This window comes from Pseudochaenichthys georgianus, chromosome 1, assembly GCF_902827115.2.
Source record: "Pseudochaenichthys georgianus chromosome 1, fPseGeo1.2, whole genome shotgun sequence".
Taxonomy (NCBI): domain Eukaryota; kingdom Metazoa; phylum Chordata; class Actinopteri; order Perciformes; family Channichthyidae; genus Pseudochaenichthys; species Pseudochaenichthys georgianus.
The window spans coordinates 42078280-42098299 of NC_047503.1; the positions used below are offsets into that span (position 1 = coordinate 42078280).

Genomic DNA, 20020 nt, shown 5'->3' on the forward strand with positions numbered 1-20020 from the left:
CGTGGTAACCCTGAACAGACTGCCGAACACATAATCACCACCTGCCCTTTATATAGACCACCCTCGGAAGCCAGCCTCGACTTAGGACCAGAGATGCGGGCATGGCTACACGACACTGAGTTGGACCTCTGACGTTACACGAAAGAAGAAGACAGAGATTACAGGTTCAGGCCCTTCACTTATCGATCTGCAGGTTTCCGCATGAATGTAACTTAACGTACATTTCGTATAGTATATAACTTGGACTATGTAGTTAAAGTGACTCAACGTTGAATTTTGGTTACCCATGCCACACGAAATCCGTCCCCAAACAACCGAAGCAGTCTTTGTGACTCTTTATACTATGTCTCCCGACTTCCTCCTTATAATTACTACAGCCGCTGAAGATCACCGCATTCATGTATTCCTATTGATGAGTAATCATTTGAATATATGATAATGGCAAATCAACCTTCTGTATGCTTGTTGGTGCTCAAGTGATATTAATATACAACATTAGACAGAGTCCAGGTGGTTGAAGGTAGATGATTCCTCTAACAGGATGATTTCCAATAGACTATTGGAAGTGACGGTTCTAGACCAATTTAACTAGGAGGTGCCAGTGGGGCCAGTTATTTCATGGGAGGGGCACACAAAAGCGGATTAAAAAGACAAAGACAGTATAAAGTAATTGTGTAAACATAAAATACAGTAATTGGTATCTGTTTTTGTAAAAGATTTGTTTTAGTAAATTTAAGTTATAGTCCTTTGTTTCAGTAGTTTTTTTCATTTAGAGTATTTGTTTTAGTAACTTTAAGTGACAATTTAATTAAAAAACATTTGCTTTTATATAAGGTAATGAACAGTTTAATCTCCACTTTACATCCGGGTCCCTGATTTGATTTAGTTCTAAGAAATCGTAATATTTTAACCTTTTCTTGGAGGGGGGTCACAGGGGGATCCCTGGTCAGTGTTACGGGGGCACTGGACCCTGTTGCCCCCCCCCCCCCCCAGAACCGCCCCTGCCAATAGTGTCCAACTTATTATAGAAAAGATACCTTGATATTTATTACGCGGTAACATTTGATTTCAATACAGTTTGTGACCCTGGAGCCTTTCACACCTCAGGCTGTAAACAACGGATCCATGGAAACAACAAGCATCTCGTTTGTCAGGCGAGATGTCGACTAACACCTCTGATAATCGACAAGCGGGATCTGGTTTCCTGACGCTGTCATCGGATCCTCTGGCCCGGAAAACGTACTCCTGATGGAGAAGAGTCGACACTCCTGAGGAAAAACCTGGTCCTCTTCTTTGCTGCTCTCCAATCTACAAAGTTAGTGTACATGGTAAACATTAAACCTGTTGGCATTGTCATTTTGTGCATGTTAGCATGTTAACATTAGCATTTAGCTCAAGTATCACTGTGTCGAAGAAAAGTCTTGCTAACGTACTTGACTCTTATTTTTGTTTCATTACACAATATAATGCAGTGTCTCCAGTTGAATGAGAAAATTAATCCAATATTTGATGTTTTCTTTCAACAGAATTAATAATTGAAAAGGAAATGCCAGTCTGATGCAGCAGCTCTTCTGCTAGACAAAGAACCAAAGTGGAGGTTACAACAAATATTCAGAAATATCAATAATAGTCATAATAATAATAATACTATGGATTTATTAAATGTACTTAAAGAAGTGTTCAAATGTTTAATACAAGCATAGAAACAAACAAACACAAAATGCGACTTCAATAGAAATCAGTCAAAAAAAGAGGAGTCAGACGAAGATGTGTTGTCTAGGTGACAGTTTATGGTGACCCAAATAAACAATAAATGTTTTCAAATATGTATCGGAGGCTTTATGTGCTAAGCTTCCAGAGTGATGCATCCCGAGCCGCTATAAATTCCTCCGTCTCTCTTTTGTCCTGCGGCTGATGGTGTTGTCAGGTGTCTAATCTCCAGCTCCATCAGCAGAGCGCAGCGCTGAATACTTTATTATAACGCGCTGAATATGTAAGCATATATACTTAAGAGCTGTACTTAAGTACACTTTTAAGTTACTTAAGTTAAGTATTTCAATTTCCTGCCACTTTTGACTATACTCCACTACAGTTCAGGAAGAATCCAGGGTCATACAGGCTGAGCAACTCATGTAGTAATTGTCATTTTGTGGGGGATATGTTTTATTTACCTGAACGAACTTGTTATAATAAACCTAAAGATGCTTAGTAATTTCCTGAAAATGTTGTTTATTGACTCAGTATATTGGACAAAGAGATATAATAATAATACACTTTATTCACATCACTTTTGCAGCTGCAAATACTGAAGAAAGTACTACAAAAAAGGGCAACAAACAACACAATCCAACCATAAAAAGACAGTAGATGCTAAAATATGTGGAAGAAATAATAACAGTGACCATCACAAATATTAAATGAGTTTGTTAATTGACCTTCTAAGTTGACGAGTTGTGTGACATTTTGTAAACAGAAGTTTTGTTTTAAGTGTTGCTGTTAAAGGAAGCCTTTACTTTAATGAATCAAGATTTTTCTACACTTTTGGATGTTTTGTTCACCGTAAAGTGGAGAAAAACATTTCCTTCAGGAATAAAAAGTAATTGATAGACAAATAGTCATTTTGTGGGTGAAAATTACTTTAAAGGTCCCATGGCATGGCCATTTCCACTTATCATAATTCCATTGTTGAGGTCGACTAGAATAGATTTATATTGTGCAATTTTCCCAACTCACATTGGTTTCTCACAGCATCTCTGTAAACTACGTGTATTCACTGAATTTCACTCTCTGCCTTTAACGGCTCGTTGGAGCTCCAACAGCTCCAGCCCCCACCCTGTGAGCACAGTGTGCTCTGATTGGTCGGGACGTTGTGAATCGCGCTGAGCTCCGTGGAGGTGTGGTTTCCTTGTTTAGCGACAGCCAAACACAGCCAAACTCACCCTGAGCACACACAAAGTCACAGCCGAAGTAAAAACAATAAGTGTGGCTTGATATTGGGAAGAAAAAGGTTGATACACGCTGTGAGAATGGGTCTGCAGAGAGAATTTCGCCGCGATCCCAACAGTCTGTTATCAGCCTGCAGCAGGGAGGAGAAATCAGCATGACATCATGCGTACCCGGAAGAATCAATGGACAGTGATGTATCTCCAACGAGGCATTTTGGGGAGGTATTTTCTGTGTTAGAGTTTTACTCCCTACATGGTGTACTTTGAGGGTTTTGACTCTGCACACCGTTTACATGCATGACACATAACACACAAGGGGACGGGTAATAACCGGAAAAGCATGACATGGGACCTTTAAAATACATAAACAAATGTATTCAATTAAACATAACACTGTCCTATGTTACATTGTGTCAGTAGTATGTTGGTCTGCAGAGATGGCAAAAGTACACACATCCTTTACTCAAGTAGAAGTTCAGATACTCGTGTTAAAAATACTCTGGGTAAAAGTAGAAGTACTGACTAAACTTCTTTACTCAAGTCAAAGTAAAGAAGTATGGGCCTGTGAAATGTACTTCAGTAAAAAGTACATACCATAACTACCAGCTGTTTTAAAGAGTACCTGACCTCCCTTTATATCAATAGAACAATAATGTCATTGTTAGCTAATGAATGTTTCCATGCCGACCAACGGCAACATGACAACGTTTTCATTGGTCCCTCTTCTTCAGAGAAGACCAGGAAGTGATGGATACACGGATCGTGTTCAGATCAATAGGCACGCAATGACCTCTAAAGAATATGATCACGCACCAAACACACATTCAGACTAAAGGAACCAGCTGTTGTGGGAAATGAGAGAAGTAGAAAGTACAGGTATTTGAGTTCAACATGTGAAGAAGTAGAAAGTTCAGGTATTTGAGTTCAACATGTAAGAAGTAGAAAGTACAGGTATTTGTGTTCAACATGTGAGAAGTAGAAAGTACAGGTATTTGTGTTCAACATGAGAGAAGTAGAAAGTACAGGTATTTGTGTTCGACATGTAAGAAGTAGAAAGTACAGGTATTTGAGTTCAACATGTAAGAAGTAGAAAGTACAGGTATTTGAGTTCAACATGTAAGAAGTAGAAGTACAGGTATTTGTGTTCAACATGTAAGAAGTAGAAAGTACAGGTATTTGTGTTCAACATGTGAGAAGTAGAAAGTACAGGTATTTGTGTTCAACATGAGAGAAGTAGAAAGTACAGGTATTTGTGTTCGACATGTGAGAAGTAGAAAGTACAGGTATTTGTGTTCAACATGTGAGAAGTAGAAAGTACAGGTATTTGTGTTCAACATGAGAGAAGTAGAAAGTACAGGTATTTGTGTTCGACATGTAAGAAGTAGAAAGTACAGGTATTTGTGTTCAACATGTGAGAAGTAGAAAGTACAGGTATTTGTGTTCAACATGTGAGAAGTAGAAAGTACAGGTATTTGTGTTCAACATGTGAGAAGTAGAAAGTACAGGTATTTGTGTTCAACATGTGAGAAGTAGAAAAGTACAGGTATTTGTGTTTCAAAATGTAAGAAGTAAAAGTAGAAAGTCGTCAGAAAAATAAGTAGTAGAGTAAAGTACTAATACCAGAGAAATGTACTTAAGTACAGTAACAAATTATTTGTACTCCACTACTTCCCACCTCTGTTGGTCTGTTATATTGTGCTTATTCTGTATATTGTGTACTCGAGATGCTTTATAGATATATTTCACAGTATCTCTGTTCTTTTACTTTCAATTGATGTTGGCAATGTTGACTTAGGGTGAGTTTAAAGCAGGTTTTATTTAGCAGTTTGCAGTAACAGACCGGACAGGTGTGGATCGGTTAAAGCTGACAAAGACGGATGGGCTGAAAGGCCTCTGTGAGGAAACTGCCTGCGTGTCTGGCTGCAGTTCAAAAAGAGACGTGAGCTATGAGAGCTATTTTTATTGTGAGGAATGTGTGAACAGTTTAGTTTGGATCATCTTGTTTTACAGAATGTATTCAGTCACTATGATTTGCTGTTTCATATTGGAATGTGTTCAGAGTTATGAGCTGAACAGATCCAGGTGAACAGGTTGCTTTCAAAAGGTGTTCCAAAAAGTTATTTTTAAATATTTACATACGTGTTTGCAATTTATTAAGGACGATGAATATGCAACAGAGACCTGACATCTTCCATCCCTCTCATAATGTTGAGACCAAACAGTTAATTATTTTGAAAAAAAAATACCTCCGTGAATGTGAAAAAGAAAAATAATAAAGTTTGTTTTGGTCATTTTTATGAACCTTTCCAGCGTACGTTGAAGGCCATTAAAAACGTTATTTGCATTTATAGCAACAAAAAAAAAAAAGTGTATATTGTCAAATATTAAGGTATTTTAATTGAACTTATTTATAATAATTGTATTGTATTTAAGTTTTAAAATGTGTTCCCATTTTTTAATCACATTTTATTGTATTTATGTTGGATAATAGTCATGTATTTTAATAATGTATAGCTTTTTACCATGCTGGAATTATTAAAAGCTTTTAATTAACACATTGTAATAATTTGTGCCTCTCGTGTATTGGTTTTAATGGTTAAGGTCTTCTAATATTGTGTGTCTGAGGAGGTCAATCTGTCTCTGAGCTGTTTCAGAATATCAGATCTGATCTGAAGGATGTCTGACGCTGGTTAACTTCACTCTGAAGTGAAAACCACAGATGAGACTTCTGATAAAGACAAACATGTCCTCTGTATTTCTGTGACTATGCTAATATATAATTATGTTATTATGTTAACTATATTCAAATTAAACTAAACAATTATTGTACAGATAAAAAAAATGTAGTCAAATCATTGAGCTTGTAAAGATATAATGTTGATAAAGCCCTATATGTGAATGTATCTGTATATTTAGGACTATTTTAAGGCATATATCATAATATGTTGCATTGTTGGAGGAGCCTGGGACTTGAGTTTTGCATTGCCATATCTGCACTAGCTCCTGAGTATATGACAATAAAGCAGGGGTGTCCAAACTACGGCCCGGGGGTCCAAAATGTGGCCCCGCGGACCATTTTGAATCGGGCCCTCAGAGCAAATTCAAAAAGTATAATGACTTAAGTATAATTAAATTCAGTCAATTTAAGTTGAAAACATGTTCTACAAATCTAAGTTGATAATAAAAAAGCCCAATAACTTATTTTCATAACAACCTTGAAATATACCCTTCATATTTCCTCTTATTATAGGCAATCTGAAGCTTCTGATTTAAGGAATGAGCTGCTAACAAAATAAATGAAACCCTATGGAGAGCTGTGATGTAGGCCGTTTTTCTCAAGTATCAAGAATAATTTACCTACATTGGATTGATTTTTCCAACTTATAACGGATATGAGGCAATATACCTATAGGGAGTGGCACAGCCCTTTGTATATTTTTCTGTATGTGGCCCTCGGTGAAAAAAGTTTGGAAGCCTGTGAAAGTGAAGGTGCTGCAGTGCCCCCTGCTGGTCAGATGCCGCAAATATGTGCGCCAGTTTCCGCTGCTTTACGGTATTTGACGTGCGCCTCTACTACCGTACCTGAGACATGGCAGCGGCCAGCAAACAGCAGCTACTTCCAACTCACCGTGAGTCTACTTTTTATTATCTCCTGAAATACTCCATTACACTTCCAATTGTTTCACCAGGATGTATGTGGTGTGTATCTGCTATGCTTGTTGCCAAACCGCCTTTCTTAGAGTTTATTCAGCAGGGACGGTGGTCTTTTATCTAACATTGTGGACACATTGTACCCGGAAACGTCCTAATACAAATTAACTGTCTGATCTAATATAACTCGCCATTCGTGTGTTTAATGTGATAGTCGGTGGGTAGGATTATGTGGTGATTCATTAGCATTATGCTGTCGTCCGTTTTCTTTGTTGTTGTTTATTCAGAAACACGCGTCAGCTTAATGTAGCGTACTTGTGGCTTTAAAAAGAAATGAAATACCTTATAATAAAACAGACTGTAAAGGTAGGTGTGTGTGAAATAGCTGGAGGGCACATTCTTAAGAGTTGGATCATGTATAGGTTTAAAACCCTTATGTCTGTCCCCTTTAAAGGACATGTTAAGATGTTTTTATCTTAAGGGAGGTATAACCACATTAACTATAATGTGGTTATAGGGTCCACATTTTTAAGAGACTTTTAAAATACAACAAGGACATGGATGTTGTAAATGCAGCTTCAATAGTAAAAGGATCCATTCAGCGACTGTAGGGATACCAATGTTTAAAGTCAAGAAATACTATCTTGCTCATGGCCTTCAAACCTTAATGCTATATCCTATAGGTGATGTCAACATGTTAGCCCTGGGGAATACCTATTAGGATAGGAAACATAGCACCCTGCGAGCATAGATACCCTCTTATCTCAAGCACACACTCATATGAATGACAGAAGAGTTGTGGTGTAATTCTTCCCCCTTTTCAAACTGACTGAGGAGATTATTTCCCAATTGTTGGCATTGTGCTTGTCATTGTGCAAAGGCTACTGTGACGAAGAAGTCTAACCAGAAATACATAAAACAGTCTAAAGGAGTGTCTACCTATTGTGTAGCTGCAAAGGTGTCCGTAAACAAGGCATTACACCCCCAACTATTCGTGGTGGTTCCATGACATATCGAAGCTGCCATGTAGCGTTATGGGATAAAATATACATGACATGTTTTAACATTAAGACTGTACTTCCATTTTATGTTAACTCCATTAATCCTGTTTTTGTCAGTTTTGGAATATCACCAAATCCAATATATATATATGTCATTCTCCGATCTTGAGAAAGTTGATCACGCTTTTGTTTCAACACGTCTCAACTATTGCCACCACATGCACACACGTCTCTTTTCACATAAAATGCTTCAGCTCAGAACTTAACTCTGAAAACATGTGACCAAATTACACCTAATTAAGCGACTGTATTTTACCTTTGCTTCCTGTGTATTTTAGATACATATATAATTCCCTATCTGGGTGAGCATCTCCTTATCTGGCAATATCCCGTTGTGTATTCCAAAGTCACGGCTAAAAACGTAAGCTAACAACTGTACACTTTTTGTTGGAGCTTCAAGACTTTGGAAATGCCCTGTCTGAGGAAATCAGGCTTGCTGAATTAATGCAAAACATATTCAAAACACACTTGTATAAAACGGCTTTGAAGCTGTTATATTTAGTTTATTTAAATCCAAAAAAAGCTCCATTGTAATCACACCACTACCGCCTTTATTCCTCCGTTATCTGGCCATCTTTACAACACGTAATATTCATTAATTAATGCTTACTAAATTAGCCCTATTATGCTTTTGGGGTTATCCCTTTCCTGTAGTGTGTTATGTAGATGAGTGTGCATTTAACTAGCCTGCAGAGGCTAACATGTCTGTGTTCCCTCCCCCCTCACTTGTTCACGGCCTGTCTGAAAATGAGCAGAGTATACGGCCCCTTTAAAAAAAAAAAAAAAAACCTCCTTGGTTTGGCATTCCCCCTTCCCTCCCCCTTCCTTTTGTACTTGTTTCAAACTAAATCTTCTACTTACAACACCCAATCTGCTCTCCGTGTCCTGTGGAAAGTTCCCAAAACAAGTACAGTATTCAGTCGGTCCTCTCCCTGGTCTGCTGCAGCCACAACTTGAACAATCTGCAAAAAATACTGAAACTAGACGTTTTTATCCCCAAGTCAGCCTTTAAGAACTCTATTACGGCCATTCTTGTTGATGCAGCTTCCCTAACCACTGAAGTTATCCAACGTCTGTCTGTCTGCTCGTTAAAGTGGTTCCATGCATGTTCTTGTTCGCTGTTTCTGTTTTGTATTGCTTGTCTTTCTGCTTGTGTATGCTGCTCTTGTTGGTTTGCTATGTCACCTGATGTTGTTGTTTGCTACTGACAAATGTTGTTGTCTTTCACGTAACCATTGTTGTGATTGAATATCAGTAAAACAATGTCCTGTCAACCATATGATTGTTTTTACATCCGTTTTTGTATTTGCTTGCTTTATAGATAAAGTTGTTATTATTATAGAATATAGCCAAAATCCACATAAGAAAAGTATGAAAGACAGGGTTATTCTTTTCCACGGGATGTGATTTTGATCTGTCGCCTGGGGCTGTGGGTTTCCTTGTTTACTGCAAATTAACATCAGTTGATAACAATTACTGAGAAAACGTCCTTTTTTCTCTTTCTCCAGAAACCAGAGCTGAGGCACGGGATCCAACGCTGAGCTGAAACTCACATCTATATTTACAAGAAGACCACCTGATCAGGTTCATCAGGTTTCACTGCTGAGGGTTGTTCGAAAGCTAGCTTCCTGTTGGCCTGAACCTCTTCTTTTCATTTGTGTGCTTCCAGCCGCGTATTACATCAATGCCTCGATGGAAAACGTTGTTCAGTCAACACTTGCGATGGTCCAACACCGTCACTCAAGCCCTCGTCCTGTCCGTCATCACGTTTTGCGTCATCCTCCCTTTGTGCTGCCATCGCCTGCTTTACTCTTACTACTTCATCAAGACTATGTACCTGGACTCCATGAGTGAGGAGGTCCTGCACGAAGGCCTTGTCCGAGGCCAGGACGCACTTCAGTTCTGGCAGAGCACTTCCACCACAGCATCGTCCAGGTTCAACGACATCGCCCAGAACCCCGAGCTGCTGGTTATCGTAGTTTCAGTGCAACGAAATGAGGGGCGGGACTTCCACTACCTGCTGCAGGTGATGCGACAGATGAGCGGCCTTCTGGAAAGCTGTGGATCGCAGCGGTGTGCAGAGGTGTTGGTCTGCGACGTGGAAAGCGGTCCACGGGAAAACCAAGATGCCAAGATTCTCGAGGACTACTTCAAGGTGATCCGGCGCTCCCCTCTGGAGAAGCGGAGGAACAGGGATTCAGTCAACACCTTCGAGAGGGAGAAGAGGGACTACGTGTTTTGTCTCCGCAAGGGATGGGAGCTGGTGCAGCCCAAGAACATAGTGGTCCTGGAGGACGACGCTTTGCCCAAACCGGACTTCTTCACCGTCGTAAAGCACCTGCTGTCCCGCACGTTTGCCTTCCAGACTCTCTACGTGAAGCTGTATCACCCGGAGAGGCTGCAGCGATACTGGAACCCTGAGCCTTACCGCATCTTGGAGTGGGTTGGACTCGGACTTGTTGGAGCGACGGCTCTTCTCCTCAGCTTTTCTTACTGGAACCCCTGCTCCTTCTCCTTCACGCTGTCGGTCACCCATCTCGTCTTCTTCACCCTCTACTTCATGGCTGCCATAGAGCTTCTGGGGCGGCACTACCTGCTGGAGGTTCGGAGGTTTTCCCCACAGCTCTACGCCGTCTCCCCGGCCACAGAGTGCTGCACGCCGGCCATGCTCTTCCCCGGAAACTCCTCGCTCAGGGCGGCGGAGTATCTGGACGGCTCGTTCTGCGTCAAGGGGAACGCCAAAGACATTGTTCTGTATCAGATGGCGAGGACGATCCCCGGGGAAAGGGCTCACAGCGTGGAGCCCAACCTCATCACCCACATCGGGGCCTTTTCCTCGGTCAGGGGCAACCCATTAAAGCCCAAACTGCTGTGAAAATGGAGGCTGGTTTTCATCAGGTTTCTCCTAACTTGGTTCTACGTTTCCTTTCTGCTGTGTCTCCTGCCAGACTCTTCATACATTCGAAGACAACACTCAGAGAATATCGGTTTTGTGATTTGCAGGAGGGAAGTCAACAAGGCTCCAGGAGGGGAAATTAGGTATGTTTGATTTGGTTGGTATGTTATGTTGATACACGTATAAATGTGTTCACCAGCAAATCACATGAACCACTTCAACTGAGCTTTGTTTACAAGTAGAGATCAATCGTCATCATCACTGCTGGAAATCTTCTTTAATCACTGTTCTCTCCTTCAGGTTTAGAGTTCAGGTGAGGGTCTAAATGTTTATCTACTGCCTGGGGTCATGAACTATTTCCACCATGATCGTCATCCTCCTAAAACAAGCCTTTAAGAGCATAAAGATGGATTTGCTTACCACGTTTCATGGATATGATGGAAATGGTGTGATTAGTAGTACACCCAAACCTTTTTAAAACTAAGGTTGGTGGACAATAGCATTTCATAATTTATAGAATTGTTGTGCATCAATCAACATACTTTATTAATCCCACGGGGAAATTTCGGTTTTTGACATTTGCACTACCATTGAAAAAAAAAAAAATACATATTTATATAGATAAGTTGAATTTAAAAAAAAAAAAAAAAAAAATGCAATTTTGACACGCAATATATATAGTTTCACTTTGTATGGCTTTTCAGATTGAGTCGACCATAGATATCCTGTGCCGACCGCGCCTCATTTACTACTGTTTTGACTTGTGTTGCTGGTTGCTGGATAGACTAACGATATGGATGCTGGGTAGGCTAAAGTTGCATAAACGCTGGATATAGGAATGTTAAATGGTTGCTGGATCTACGAACTGTGTTCACACCAAACAAGAAGCCACATTTTTGCTCGCAATTACACACAAAGTCAATGCAATAGACACGTTGGACGAGGTGAATGGCTTGCTCAGGACACGAGGAAGTGCAATGTGGAGTGTGAATTTTATATGGGTGGTTCTCAAGAAAACTACAAGTACCACAGGCCAGCATTTAACCGTTTTAGAATAGGCTTGTTCTTCATTGGCACTAGTTGATCTAAGGATAGAAAGAGTTAGGAGATATGTAGTTTTGGATGTTAGCATAAACAGGTCATAACCATATCAGAAGTTCATTGTGAGTTTCATTTTGTAAAATTAACTTTTCTTACTGGTTTTAAACATCCCCGAGTGATTACCAATCAGACATTCAAACACCACATCAGCCTACTTTCAGAAATCTGGAAACCTGCAGTTAATCTTTCTTAGAACAGGTTAAGTTGACTTTTCAGTCAGCCACCTCATGTTTGGAATCAGGAAGTTGTATTTAAAAAAACAAACAATGAACAAATCTTTTAGGAGATAAATGTAAGGAAGAAAGGTTGCATGCCTTAGCAGTCTTTCTAATCCAGGATTCACTGATAGAATCTTAATAATGTTTGAGGACAAGATGATATCTGGATTTTCTGATTATGACCCTTTACCTTCAACATTGTTTTTGTGCTTTCATTATATGAAAAGTATGGAAGCCCATTTCTGCCACTTGAAAAAATAAAATCCCCATGAAAAGTCGTAATTATGAGATAAGAAAGTCATAGTTATGAGATAAGAAAGTCGAAATTATGAGATAAAAAGTCATAACAATGAGATAAGAAGTGCACATGCGCTGCAGTGGCGCTGTCTTCAAAGGTCCCTTCATCACCTTGCTGCTCTCCACCATGCAAATGGAATCTAGTCCTAAATAAGGTAACTATTACAGGTGACTTTTGTAAATGTAATCATAATTATGACTTTTTATCTCATAATTTCGATTACACACGTCTTTGTGGTTCAACAGAATATAGTAAAGCAATATTACATTGTCACGGTATTGCTGTAGGAGATACAGTAAGTCTTCAAAAGCAGAACCACATTGATAGTACCTCAAAATGTATGTTTAGTAGTGCAGCAGTGACACGAACAAACCTTCATACTGAAAAATGATGATAATAATGTTAGCTTAACGTTAGCTTAATGTTAGCTTATTCTTAGCTTAATCTTGGCCTAATGTTAGCGTAACATTATCTTATTCTTAGCTTAATGTTAGCTTATTCTCAGTTTAATGTTAGCTTAACATTAGTCAAAAGTTAGCTTAATGTTAGCTTAATTTATAGCTTAATGTTAGCTTAATTTATAGCTTAATGTTAGCTTATTCTCAGTTTAATGTTAGCTTAATGTTAGCTTAATTTATAGCTTAATGTTAGCTTATTCTCAGTTTAATGTTAGCTTAATGTTAGCTTAATTTAGATGGATTAACTTTGGTCTAATGTTGGATATACCATACAGACATGAGAGTGGTATCAATCTGACTCTATACGAGTAGAGAACTAATATTTAGCTAAATGTGGAAGTAAATATATGATATTCAGACATTTATCATGTTGCCACTCCACTGTGACAGTATGCTAGAGATAAGCAAACAAAATAATGTTTTTATAAATGTGGAAATTCAAAGATATGCTGGAAAATCACTTAATTTGCCTCAAAGAGTTTCACAGATTCATTATTTCCAAATTACAAATGTGTTTTTTTTTCGGACCGAATATTCAACTCATCCAGTAGAATATATAAAAAGCATTCATACTAAATATTGTTTATGAAATCTCTCAACTGTAAACTATATAATTCAGATTTTATTTTGGCACCTTATATTGATCATAAACATTATTTGTTTCAGCTTGCCTTATTTCTGACTGATAACATTTAAATTGCACTTTATTTAAAGAGTGACTATATAAGAGAAATACACAGTTTTAATTATTTTATAGAATAAATAAATATAAAATAGTTTGATATGATTGTTAGAATAAAATATATTAGTTTATTATAAATTAAATATCTCCTCGAACTTCAGTGTATATTTTACTTTTTGATGGTTTATTCAGATACTTTGTCAGATCAGCTGAAGCTCAAATTAAATCATTTTATATAAAGTGTTAAGTTCCACACGCTGTTTGCTGCTAATGTATCTGCAGAGGAAATATACTTCAATGCTTATATTTAAATTTAAGGATTAAAAAATACGTTTAGGGTTTAATTTTGTGATTTCTGCCTTTTATATGTATTATTGTATTGTGTGAAGTAATCATCTAAATGTGTTCATCCTCTTCACCTCAACATTTAATATGAAGTTGTATTCAAGATTTTGAATATTTTTGTTCTGTGTGTTTGTTTTCTATCCCATCACTTTGTTGCATATTATTAACATCTAAGGACATTTATACTTTATGTATAATTTGAATGTAAGCATCAAATGATCATCCATTATGCCTGAAAGCTCCAATGAACCAAAGATGGATTACAACTTCTCTATATATATATTATATATTGGTGAAATCTGACATTTTAAAATATTAAAGTGAGTATTATTCTGGTGACTGAGGGGTGATGCAAATCACATTTTGTTTGTGTGTTCAATATACCTTTTCACGTGTTTCTGTTTACACTGTGACTCTTTAACTGTTTTCTACATTCAAACCACAATAAATCACAACGTTTGAAATGTCTTGGTTGTCTGGAAGTTTTTATTGGAGTAAATTAGATTAGACTAGACTAGTCAAATGTATTGTCCTTATACAAGTACAATGAGAAGAGTAAAGCTACTCATTTTAAGGTGCCATCAAAACATTCAGAATAGACAACATACAACAAAGACACGCAGCATTCATACTTACATACAATAATAACAAAATTAAGTGCAGGAAATAATCCAATTAGTATATGTGTGTGTATAATAAATAAGTATTGTTTTGCTTTGGGGGGTTTTCCCCTTTGCTGCAGTGTGTTTGTATAGTTTGTTGTGATATTCTTAATGAGACTTATGTGTGTGAGTGCATGACAAGTAGGCAAGCAATAAGAAATAAAGTTAAAATGGATAAATGGTTGAATTATGGTATCTACCCTATCTTCTGCCATTATAATTAAAGTGTACATTTGCACACACACACACACACACACACACACACACACACACACACACACACACACACACACACACACACACACACACACTTAAACAGGGATATTTGTGATTGTATACTGTAACTATATTGCATGCAAGTGTAAATAAAATATATAAGTTTTCAATGACATCAAGTTTGGACAGATGGATGTAAAGAATATGTCCCAGGATGCATCCGACAGGTATGTGTGGCGGGACTTTTAAAGAAAAAGGTTGGGAACCATTGGTTATGATGATTTCAGAGTGACCAGCAGGGGGCTGTAGATCCTCACAAATACTACAATATAAAAACCCAAAATGCATGAGCGTATTCAGTTGCAGTGTTGCAATGCTGAAATCACAACACTAGATGCCACTAAATCCTGCACACTGCCTCTTTATGTGGCGGTAATACAAAAGGAAAAAACGACTTTCACAGTGACACACAAGTAAGAATACCTTTCCTGAGTCCTATTCAATTAGAATAAATGTAACTGCAAAACGTTTTTTTTTAAATATGGGCTTCATTATTAAGAAGCAGAGACATTCAAGTGTTTCATTTCAACAGAACCAGATGAGTTTACAGGGTCCTGAACGTGTCCATTGTGACGTGCAGTAGGTAATCGTTTGCATGCTCTGCACCTTCACTAGTGTCCAATCAATGGTTGTCCTTTATTATTTAGTCTTCACATGTGTGCAGACACAGATACTCATATTATTATGTAAATGAATACCGTCCACATTTCCATTCAGTGTTTTTGGTCTTTAAATGTCTCCCTCTCTCCGTTTCCGTTATCCAGCTGCTTTGAGTCACATGGATCACATGACACCTTGTGCTGCATTCAATGCCTCAAAATAAAGTTCGAAAAACAGACGTTAGCCCAAAAACGAATTGACCGCAACCAGATGTTTACTTCCAAAACAGATGTTTTACTTCCAAATACCCGTATGTGCTGCAACCAACACACGAGCTTCTTACAGTGAAACAGAAGAAACTAACCCTAACCCTTAACATTTTGGAATTAGATTTTTAAAGATAGAAAAATCACTAAAATATAAATCGTGCAAATAGTAAATTAATGAAAAGTGGTGATCAAATATTAAAAGAATAAATATATGTTTACATTTTCCAATTTGGAAATGGTTGAATTGACAGTTTATATGACAAACAGCTTCTCAGAGTTTGCTGCAAAAATTGAATAGAAAATCATATATAAATACGAACTAAATAAATATATGTATTGATGCTCATTGGTTCCCAGTTTCGAGGAATTTAAAGCTTTTATTTACTACATACACAACAATGTGAAACAGCATTGTAAAGAGTGGGTCTCAGGCATAGGTCTCAGGCCACCCTCCATCGATGCTCATTCAATATATATTTTTTTAAAAAGACGAATAAAATGTTATTAGAATTCGTGATAGACTCTAATGCAAACAAAGTGGGCTAGCTCTGAATGTAAAAAAGGATGTAATAAGCAGTAAACTCAAGTTGTAAAAAAAAATCAGGGGTGATGGTGGATTTTATCATATGGGGACATAATTTGTGCTGATAACGCGCCGAGGGTGGGAGACCAACCAGCATAAAGATAATTATTATACTCCTAAAACAACATGCATGTTATGGATGTTCAGATACTCCTTTCATTGCTCTTGACTAAGGCACCTCAGAATTAGAGTCGGTCCCCGGGCTGCCATGGCACCACTAACATTTAGGGTCAAATGCAGAGGACATTTAGGGCAAAATCTTTTTTTCACTTTAATTTAAAGGGGGGGAGGGGATACAAAAATGTGGTTATAATGGAAGTATATGGTACAAATCTTGTAGGTTAACAGTCCCTCATTTATTATTCAGATGGATCAACTGATTATACTAATAATAAAGTCAACATAGTTTTTAGAATATTGAATTATAGTGTATTTTTTCAAAAAAGCAGTTACTGGTATACGATCAAAACTGGTATCTAAAGGGTTACATTTGTATCATAATTAATTAAATCATTATGTAAATTCTTCATGAAAAATTTGAGGAAAAAAAATTGAAAAAAATTGATCCGTCATAATTTTATTGCAGTTCAAATACAAATATTTGATGTTAACATTCCCAATGTTACTTTTTTTAACAGGGCATTAGGTGCAAATTGAAATTGTTTACAAAATATGAAAATATATTAAAAGATTATACAGATAATACAAAACAGGACCAATGTTGTCAATTGCTGCCTACTCCACTCTCCCCCATCTCATAGAAGTTTCCAAAGATTTTCATAATCATGCTTTTTGGTCTAAATTTGTTCTGGCTCTTGCTTTCGGATTGTTAGCTAAGCAATGGCTTTGAAGCCAAGTCTTGACATATACATCTGGTCTGAAGTTCTGAACTTGTTCAGTGGGGGCCAACACACTTGATGAAAAGCAAGGCTGACATGCTTTTTACCTCTAGGGAGCTTCTAGTTGTGGTGGGATGCCATACCCCCTCATCCCCCCTCAACTCGAGTGCTGGTAATAAGCTTCCAATGTTAAATTATTGTACAGCAAAAAAATAGTTTTTAGTGTCATGCAGCCCTGATACCACGTCACGGTCGGGCCCGGCGCCATGAGGTGGCAAAAGGGGGCATTTCCCCCTCAGTTGTCTTATTTGCCCCCTCACTTTGAGCATCATTCATCCATCGAAAAGTTAAATAAATTTCACAATTATTAAATAACTTTAAATAATTATTTTCCCCAACACACGTTACTATGTTTAGATCAGATATGTGGGCAGGCAGTCAAGCAACGTGTAAAAAAGCCTCAACCCCAATTGAGCTTGTATAGTCTTAATTAATGTTAGCATGTGTGCTTAGCTGTAAACACAGTCGGATGGGTGACCAAAACGTGCGTTAAATTACATGTCAGTAAAAACAGAGTAACAGTGTTGTGCTTGTTTGTAGCATTAGCGTATTTCTTTTTCATATACTTCTTCTTCTACCTCTACTTCTTCTTTCTTCTACCTCTACTTCTTCTTCTACTTCTTCTTTTTCTACCTCTACTTCTTCTTCTTCTACCCATGGATGTATAATAAGAAGCTTCTACCTCTACTTCTTCTTCTTCTTCTTCTTCTTCTTCTTCTTCTAATTCAATGTACCTTCCCGCAAAATATTGGACAAAAGAAAGTCGGCTAGTAGTGTCAACTAAATCCATAGTTAGAACAAAAGTGCTTTAAACGAGGTAGATTACGAATGTATGTTCTCAATCGTGAGATTGAGCAATTTTATTCCTCTGAATGTTTTTAAAGCAAGTCTAACTGTCACGATCACAGGTACAGATCAGAACTCAATAGCACGACTCAGATACAACCAGTATATAGTAATGTTCAGTTTATTCCAGGTCAAGGACAGGCAGAGTCAAAACAAGTAAATCCGTCAGACAGGCAGGAATCGAAAACTGGGCAGGACAAAACTCGGGACTAGAGCACAACACTCACTGGAGAGCTTGGCGGAAACGACAAGACAATCTGGCAAAGGACAACTGATAATGAGGTGGTATAAATACTGTGGAGTGATGAGGGAAAGAGTAACAGGTGAGGGGAAGGGCTGAGGAGACCAGGTGAGGGAAATGAGCTGATTACAAGGGCCTGGAGGAAAGCGGGATCTGAAATGACAGGAGAGTTTAGATGAGGCATGAAACAAACAATAATAAAAGTGTCTAACTTGTGACACTAACGGCCCGTCCACACACAGGCATGAAAAAAATCATGAAAAATCTTGAAGCTTGGCGATTTTTTGCGAACAACGCGACCAACAACCAATCACATGAATCTCCCGCCGCAGACATACAAAGCAATAGCAATGTTAAAACGAAGTAAACTGGATATAAACTCCCCAAACAGGCGAACACCTACCAGTTTCACCCACTGTCTCTGCCACCTCCCTCCATGCCTGGTTCCTCCGGTTTGTATCCCGTTAATAGTTCTGGTCGTAAAGAACCGGGTGATTTGCTACCGTAATTTCTCGTTTGGAATATGAGGAAATGAACTGCGGTCTGGTTCTCCCTGCTTACACGCGGTTTGATTGGCTAGCGCTTCTACTGGCGGGATTTGCATAAACGGGATTTGATTGGCTGATGCCAGCTTCGAAAGCATCGGGAGCATCAAAAGTTGAACATTGCTCAACTTTTGATGCTCACGATGCCATGCTCCCCACAATGCAGTTCGGCGAAGATTCAAAATCTTCTACGTCACCCCATTCAAGTGAATGGGCGAAGCTTTGAAAGATTTTTTTCATGCCTGTGTGTGGACGGGCCGTAAGTGAAATGCTCTTTGAAACTATGGGTATTTGTAAATGTTGATATGTAAATCTAGCTTGTAAATATGTTGTATAATATCCTCTATTGTTTTATGTTGTTTTATGTTTCATGTGGAACCTAATTGCTGCAGGTCTCCCTTGAAAAACAGATCTATGATCTCAATGGGACCAATCTGGATAAATAAAGGTTACAAACAAACAAACAATCGTCATGTGTGGGATTGAATATTAAAGTAGTTTAGATTAGACGTATTGTCCCCAGGGGGAAATTCATTTGCACAGCTCTGTGAAAACAATATGAAATCAATAAAAAACAAGACAGACATCTACAGATAGCACCACACATGATGGTTACTTGTTATTATTTAGGGCTGCCTGTATGGATCAGGATGTTGCCAAAGCAAGCCCTTTTACTATAATAATAATAATAATAATAATAATAATAATAATAATAATAATAATAATATGTTATGTATTATATAAACCGTATTGGTACAATGAGCGACATCTAGTGACGGATTGTGGAACATTGATTTGATTTTTCTCATGGCAGTTAGACTCTAGAGACAAACCAGGGGATCTGTGTCTGTCTATTTGGTGTAGTGTTTGATCCAATATTACATTTGGTTTATATATTAGTCACTTTCTTATGCAATGCCAGGTTTTAGGCCTTGATTTGAACATTCAATCCTGTAAATAAAAAATCAACCAGATTAATGTTTCTTTAATCCTGACATGACTAGAGTAGATAGTAAGTAAGTAAGTCTGATAGGAAGACGAGTTAAGGGATAGAGGAGAAAAGGTTATGGTATAATTACAGAGCCTGTCAATGTATACATTGAGGAAATCAACGTTAGTCTGTTAGCCAAAGTGCAGGCATCTAATCATGTACTATCTATTATTAAAGATCAGAGGAAAATAACAGAACGAGAGGGGTAAATACGGAATGCAAATAAAGAAGCAAAGAGATTGTAGAGCAGTGAGAAGCAACACAACTTGGTGTGTCAATTCATTACATTGCCAGTATTTTTCGTTGTTGTGAAAAAAAATCGCCCCCTCTGATTTTTTACCAGCCCCCTCAGTCATTTCATCCTGGAGCCGGGCCTGGTCACGGTCTCTTTCCCCTCCACATTTCCTCCGGTCCCTGAAGGCATCACGCTCCCTGGTTTATTAGAGCCGCTCA

General features: G+C 38.0%; 1 protein-coding gene across 1 annotated transcript; it reads left to right on the forward strand.

Annotated features, from left to right (window-relative positions):
• The first annotated feature begins 6507 nt into the window (after positions 1–6507).
• Positions 6508–14123, forward strand: pgap4 (post-GPI attachment to proteins GalNAc transferase 4). The gene is made up of 2 exons (XM_034087810.2): positions 6508–6574; positions 9166–14123. Exon 2 carries the CDS (start codon positions 9342–9344, stop codon positions 10530–10532), a length of 1191 nt encoding a protein of 396 aa, XP_033943701.1. The 5' UTR covers positions 6508–6574; positions 9166–9341; the 3' UTR covers positions 10533–14123.
• Positions 14124–20020: the final 5897 nt, after the last annotated feature.